The 7,699-nt window shown below is 38.3% G+C and overlaps 1 protein-coding gene and 1 long non-coding RNA gene across 3 annotated transcripts in view; one reads left to right on the top strand and one right to left on the bottom strand.

Moving 5' to 3' along the window:
- LOC109311629 (structural maintenance of chromosomes protein 6-like) overlaps positions 1-6,040 on the top strand; it is a 68,982-nt gene extending 62,942 nt beyond the window's left edge. For both annotated transcript variants that reach the window (XM_019537369.1, XM_019537370.1), the window contains 2 exons: positions 3,954-4,051; positions 5,680-6,040. In XM_019537369.1, the coding sequence (XP_019392914.1) occupies positions 3,954-4,051; positions 5,680-5,788 (207 nt within the window). In that variant the 3' untranslated portion in view covers positions 5,789-6,040. The remainder of the gene's footprint in view (positions 1-3,953; positions 4,052-5,679) is intronic.
- Positions 1-7,430, bottom strand: part of LOC109311631 — a 10,228-nt gene extending 2,798 nt beyond the window's left edge. The window contains exon 1 of the long non-coding RNA XR_002101553.1: positions 6,278-7,430. This is a non-coding gene — a long non-coding RNA (uncharacterized LOC109311631). The remainder of the gene's footprint in view (positions 1-6,277) is intronic.
- Positions 7,431-7,699: the final 269 nt, after the last annotated feature.

Consider the following 7,699-nt stretch of genomic DNA (forward strand, 5'->3'; position numbering starts at 1 on the left):
GGCCCAATACTCCATTATCACCAAAAATAACCCCGAATTTTGTATTCAGTCAATTATAGATGAGTAATATAGCTACATTAATGTATTTATATTGTAAATAGCAATCACATTGATTTGGAAGGACTTCTTTGAGGTGACTTTCCTGGACTTTTTGAAGGGTTCTTGGCTGGAGTCTTCTTAGGAATCTTGGCTGTAGGTTTTTATGGAGTCTTGTCTGCTTTCTTCCAAAAAGTTTCCAAGGAAGTTTGAACAGAAGTTCTCCAGGTAGTGCCATTCGTTGTAACTCTTAACATCTTAAGTCGAGGACTGCCTGTTTTGGAATGGCATGAAAGATTGATAGGGAAATCATAAAACTGAAAAATGATAAAGCTGAAAGGAATCCATCCTATACATAGAGAATCCTGAACACTCTGATCATTCAGAATATTAGTGAATGTACATAAGCTTAAAGCTCTGTTTCTTAAATTAAGTGCACAGATCATCATCTTTTAGACTCCTGTGCTGCAGTGTGGCCTTATTATTATGGTTGTAATAGCTTGAGCTCATCACCTGGGGGCTCCAATAGCATATTTGCAAGGAAGACGAGCTACTTATTGTACATGCGTGTTTTGTAGGTACAGGGCTTTATTTAGTGGCTCTCAATAAGGATACTGTGGCACCCTGGAGTGCCTTGAAGTCACCCCAAAGGTCCTTCAAGGTGCTAGCATTTTTAGGTGTGCAAATCCAAAGATTTCAAATAGAAATTCAGTGTTAAAACGTTCTGACTGGTTGGGACCTGTCTGAGTTTTTTGGAACAGAAAAATTGCTCTAATATTTTTTTCTGTAGCCAAAAAATAAGCGAAAACAAAGCTGGCATTTTCCGACGGGTGGATGAAGTCTTCAACACGGCTCTATTGATCCCTTGAAACATTGTGCACTTACTGTGAAGTGTAAAATGCATAGTCAGTGGAGCCCAGGACTTTGCCCAAGTTTTGGACTCAGTGACTCAATTTTCTGCTTAGAAAATGAAACAGGAGGTGAATGCTTATATTTGCGTTTCATTGTTCAAGAGACGAGGAATAATAATAGTCTCTTATCAAATAGTTTCAGATTATAGATTTTTTTATTATTATTATTCTTTTTTCTTTAAAGAAAAATCCAGTGAGTAACAGAGAGCAATTTTAATTTTACCTAAAGGCTTAGAACAAGCACTCATTGTGCTGCTGTTTTCCAGGTGCACTGAAGTCCTTGGGGTTCCCGTACAAATCAAGTCTTCCATTCACTCCCAGTTTCCCCACTTATTTTGCTTGCCACATCTTGATGTCTTCAGTGGGTGGGTCCATTGGGAACGAGAGAGCGCACTCCTTGCTGACAGGATGTAGCCCTCTCAAGAGCAACATCAAGACTGTTTTTGGGTAGTAGTGTCTCCCACAGCTTCTCTGCAGTGTCCACTGAAGTTTGGTGTCTGACCTTGTAGGACTCCTTTTCCTTAACTGTTTCCTTAGTTTCTGCCAGATTCATTCACACTCCTGCCCTTTTTTCAACCTTTTATTGATTTATTTGTATGCAAGGTAGGTTCTTCCCTTCCCTCCCAATCTTACATCATATATGAGGAAACCTCATTAAATATATTATCTGTCCTTAAACTACTGCAAAAAGCAGTATGTGCTCAGTAATAGAAACCAGACCAACTATGAAGTTGATTTTAAATGCAGCCAACACTGAGCATAACAGTGAAATACAGCTTACCTTGGACAGATCTGCTGATGGGAAGCAATCTTTTCTTGAAAAAAAATATTGCCTTCCAAGGCAAATCAAGTCCAAATCCATGAGTCAGTCCAAAACCGTAAGTAGCCTTACAACTGGCAAATATCCTCCACCTCCACCAGGGGCGTTAGATATTTCCAAAGTCTTTTGGCAGGCATCCTGTGTTTAGATCCAAGTCCAGATGCCACCAACAGCCATATGGCCACAGGAGCAAGCTATGGAGGAGCTTCCCATCTCCATAAAGTGGGCTTTAAGCCCTAACACCTCAGTGGGTATTAAACCACACCAGAAGAGCAGTTATCCTTGGGAAGACTTGAGGAGAACTGCCTTCTTGGACCCAGATACATGGGAAGCAATCACAAAAATAGATTAGCGCATTCCATCTGAATAAAGTGTACAGTAGTGCCTGTTGAGTGTAGTACCCCTTTTTCAAGTCAAGGTAAGCCACCACATTGAATGCATTTCAACCTCCTCTTCACTCCCTCAACTGAGCTGCACCTTTCATTCCCAGTTTCAATGATACCTGTTTCTTCCTCGGCCCTAAATGTCTGGCAAACATCATGTAACAGGGCCCCAAATAGTTCACCCAGAATCCCTCTGTCACCCCCTCTCTCAGCCTGTCACATACGATAAGTGTGACCCTGCCCTCTATGAGGTGAAGCCAGACAAGTTTGCCCTGTGACTTATCTGCACATAATTTTTTGGAGTATCCCAGGACTCTTGACAAGAACACCTGGTTCCAGGCATGACTGGGGGGCTAACTGGCACATGGATCATTTTATGGGGATACCTGGAGTGTACACACATACTGAGTGGTGCTGAGCTGTTGGGTCACCATGACTTGAAATATCATTGACTCTGCTGGGGCCCAGCCCAATGAACTATATGGTAAATCATGAGCCTCTTGGCTTCAGACTAATATTGTGCATAGTTTGTACTTTCTCTAAGAAGATGCTAAAATGCTACTTTAACGTGTGCTTATGGAGTACTTCTGCTAAAACTTGCATCAGTTTCAAAAAAGATAAAATGTATTGATTCTGGATTAACTAAATCTATGGGTACTGTATGCAAATGACTACAGCTATGTTTATATCAAGGTAAGTGTTTCCAAATTTGTTCTTTACTTATATTTACACAGGAAGCACAGGGAAGGAACATTAAGGAAGCAGGGAAGGGACTGTAGGAGGAAGGAGCTGGAGGGAGGTAGAGGGCAAGAGGTATACCTGACGCCTCCAATTTGTTTTCCCTGCTATAGTAGCGGGAAGGGGACAAATTCAAGGCAAACCTCCAATAATTAGATTCTATACCTGGAAAATGTGTACATTTTCTGTATGTAGTATCTAATTATTAGGGGCTCATATTATAATCAGGGTCATTGTATAGTTAGGTAAATACAGTAGTTTTCTAGCTAGGCTCTGATGAGTCCTGGTCTTCCTTATATCCTGCATGGGCCTTAGCCATGTCTCTATAAGACTATTTCCCAGCAGTTTCTATGGCAGAAGCTCTGTTCTCCATCGCTGTTTGAGTGCTTCTGCCACTTGTCAGAATGATGGGGCTTCAACCATTAAAGGACTCTTCCGCTTTCTCCTAAATGGAACTAGAGGGGGCCCTGTTATAGCAATTGTAACAACTTAACTGTGTAAATGCATTACATCTTTAATTATGTTATCGTATTTTATAATGTACATATTTATCTAAGGTTCTTTAATATTCATTGACAGTAATTAGGCAGAAATGTACAACAGCACTTTTGTTCTTTGTACATGTTGTGTACAGTCAACTTACAGAAGCTCTTTGGGGTCCTGAAGTTATGCACAGTTGCAGATGTTATGCATAGGTATTGAGGTAATTTAATTAGTTTTTCTGCTACAGTAAATGATTGTGTAGTTGAAGACACACAAGGTAGAGCAGAGTTAATGATGTATGTGTATACATAACTAATATCTCCTGGGTTTTGATTCTAGACTGTAAACTTAGTTCTTTTCTTTTAGATTATTTTACTAACAGTTTACTTCTGATTAGCTAAACACAGTGAGTTTTTGTTAATTTGGCATTCTGGTTAGCAGTACTTTGTTAGCAAGATATTTCCAAGCATAATTAATTTTTCTCATGTTGTTATTGTTTTAATTAGCATGGTAATATGAGGCATTAAAAGTATAAATTATCATAAATTTAAAACAGTAACTATTAATTACTCTGTTTTTTAGGACATGGTTAATAGAAGAATTTCAATGGACATGATGCTCAAGATGGCAGATTCTCAGCGTCATCGACAATTTATTTTGCTCACTCCACAAAGCATGAGGTAATAGCTTTTCCTTAAACTTTTTATCTTAAAAAATGTGCAGGTTACATAAAGGGAGAAAAAACGGAATCAATCTTTCTTGATGGCATATACACAGCAGAGTTGAAACCAAAAGCATCCTTTAGGGGCTGCCATGATGTTTCTCGTATTTTACCTTCCTCTCCTCTGAAAATAACACTCGTGATATTTTATTAATGTGTCTCCCCTGAGCTAGTTTTTTTTTAAAGTGTTTCCTATGTTTGTGTTTGTAGTAAGGAAGATGTTTTTGCAATCTGAAATTTATACAGGCGGATACACAAAGCAATTAAAGCCCCTGGAATGAGTATACATCCTTATTGCTTTGCATGGCAGTAGGACTTTAAATATAGTAAAACTTAATTTGGTGGCCTTTCAGTCTCCTCGCTGGCATCTTTACAAAATAATATAGTTTTCTCCATCATGAAGCTGCATGTGCAGATTTCTATTCTAAGTGTAACATGTCCTGGAACTGTTTACAAAGTGCTGGGTCTAGCAAGGAGCACTTGCCAGCTATATGTCCAGCATTTCAAACACATTGAAGTTTCCCTTTTTCACTGTTTACTCATCCCTGGTGGTTCTGTCCTTCACTGCAAGTAACTTCAGTATTTTGTTCTCTTTCTCCTTTACCCCAGAGCAAAGTTTCTTCTTTAATTTGGAAATTGTTTAATTAGAGCTATGTTTTGGGTTTTTTTAGTTTAGTTTAGCATTAGTTTAGTCCTACTTACAAGGAAAAGCAGAACACACAGAATAGAATAGAATAGAATTACTGCCTTTGCTTTGAAGTTTACTTTTGTATAAACTACCCTGGCATTTATCTAGCAGCAGCAAACAGTTATTGCAATTTTATGGACTTCCATTTTTGAAGGGGAATAAAGCTAATGTTATTCAGAAAGATGTATGAAGCTGTGTTTAGTCAGAATTCAGGACTTTGCTATTATTGCATTATTCTAGGTATACATGAGTTTTTTATGAATTCAGATAATAAATACAGTTTTCCATTTTGCTAAATTCTATGCAGTTAATTTCAGTATTAATATGGAAATGCCAGTGTAATGGAAGTAAGTACAAGGAAAGTACAATTAAGCCATTTTGTGCAACAGCCATAAGCATGACCTGGAGCCCTCCTATTGTATAGGACTGTATTATAACTGAATGTGTATATCGATATAACTATACTAAAAATTAATTTAAATGCAAGTAGGGTTCTGTCTGTACATAACATTTGCAGCACTGAAGATTTGAGCTTAAATTGAAAAGGGTTTGAGTGTAAAATGTGCCTCCGGAAGTTTGTGCTGTCTGGCATTTGCCTAATTAATGCTAGCTACCTGTTCAGGTCACAGGGCTGAACTAGACACAGTATTTGTGGCATCAAATGTAAAGTGATAAAGCTCTAGTGAAGGGCAGAGTTGAAGTCCTAGTCCAACTGAAGTTGATAGGAAATTTTGGTATTCACCACAATAGAGCTAGGACTTCACTCAACGTTGCTGGCTTATACGAGCAAATAAATGCAGTTATAACAAGATAAATATTTAATGGAGAGTCAATCTGGCAGCACTGAGAGTTGTTCATGAGGAAGCATCAGTTTAAATTATGTGTCTGTTTTTTTCTAGTTCTCTACCAACAAGTCGCCTTATTAGAATCCTCCGAATGCAAGATCCTGAAAGAGGGCAGACAACACTGAATTTCCAAAATAGACGCCAAGAGCAGGAAGATGATTAAACCTGATACATATCTTTATACCTTAATATATTATCCCAAATGACCACAGTTTTGTACAGTATAACTGTATAATTATGTCTGTAAGATTACTTACTTATTGCTGGTTAAAAGAAAAATTAATTGGAGGCTATGCCTAGCAAAGGAAAAGGTTCCTTTATATTTTCTAGGGCAATAGTATGTGTTTGGACAAGCCAAAAACATAAGCAGAGCGTATAATTTGAATAAAACTTGGACTTGACAACTAGTAACACAAATTTTCTTTCGACTCACTTTTTTATTGCCAGCTACTGGAGTTTAAAGCAGAATGTATTTCAGGGGGTTCTTTATTTTTTTTATAACTGGCCCAAGATAATTTTAATAAACTTTTTACAAAAATGATACGAGTAATAATGTGTTCAATATATACCATAAAAATGAAGCGTTTACAACTTAAAATTCTACACAGTAGGATTATATTTTTAAATTGTATTCAAGGTTATAAAATGTAACGTAATGCATGCTCTTCATTTTATCAAGGGTAGGATTATTGTGCTGTTGGGCATCATTTATTATTTGATTACATTAATATTTGTTTACATCTTGAGCAGTGGGAATATTTTTGGTATCTTACCTTGGATACACAAAGAAACTGGTATCTTAAGAACTGACTTAGTGATAAATGAAAATGGGTTATGAAGTTCTAAAAACATCTTCCTTTAATACTACTTACTGTTAGTGCTCTAATTAAAGCACCGTCCCCCACAACTTCAGAGCACATGTAAAAGTACCCAGTGGTGCCACCTTGCCTTGCATCCTGCCTGACTTCAGACTAACACTACTAACCACCATTCTACAAACTGTTAACTACAATCAATCTGCCCATTTCATTTTCTAGTGGAACAAGCGTTAATAAGTGTAGACAGAGTTAATAATTTTCACTTTATATTCCTCAGCTTAGAATGCAGAATTTATTTGCAGTTCTTTGACCATGGAAAAACTAACCCCTAGCTTCTCCCAAGTTTTTTTTTTTCCTTTGTGTAAGTGTGATTTGAGTCTTCAGGCAGCACTATAATGACTAGAAAAGTTTCCTTGACAAAGGTAGTTCTTTAATTTTGGTTAAACAAAGCATGTATATAATATGCCTGCACAGGTAGATCTAGACCCATGTATATGTATTAAAACTAAACAAAAGGGAGAATCCTTCCAAAGCTTCTCCCAAAGCAAATCTTCCTCAATATATGGGAATGCAAGGAGCAGAAGGCTCCATCGTATCACATGGCGTCTTCTTTTGCTAATCTAAACAGAGGGATACACTTATTATTGTAGTGGCCAGCAATACAAAACCCTGAGGTACACTTAACAATATGGGAATAATTTCAAAATATATTGAACGTATATTTTTAAATGTGATTTGCTGAGTAACGTACAAATATGTAAAACTACATACATATTTTTAGTAAACAAGTTAATTGTGATCCACTGCATATATGGGAAATGCATCTTGTATTTTTCGTACATACAGTGGTAAAGTGTGATCATGTGGAGGTGTGTTACACAAGACTTATTGGACTTGGGGAGGGGGGTTGTTATATGCTGTAGTGAGAGGTTCTCGTTTTGTTTTGTTTTGTTTTTTGTTTGTTTGTAATGTCAACAGGGGAAAGGGGTTTTTAGTCATGGAGGGAGACGGTGCTCTACCCTGCAGCTCCCAGGGGAGAAGGGTCTGGCAGTAGGAGTCTATCTCCTGCTCGCAGTCCCTGATGGCACGCAGTCTCTGGACTGTGGCCGGACTGTGGCCTGGGGCTCCTCCAGCTGGCACGCCAGAGACCCCAGTTGGGAGCAGACCCTGCAAGGGGAGGTGGCCATGCTCCCGGGCCCAGAGCCTGAAAAAGGGACAGGCAGCCCCCGCAGCCGAGAGCCAGGGGCTCCGTCTGC

This window comes from Crocodylus porosus, unplaced genomic scaffold, assembly GCF_001723895.1.
Source record: "Crocodylus porosus isolate Cpor-Errol unplaced genomic scaffold, CroPor_comp1, whole genome shotgun sequence".
Classification (NCBI taxonomy): domain Eukaryota; kingdom Metazoa; phylum Chordata; order Crocodylia; family Crocodylidae; genus Crocodylus; species Crocodylus porosus.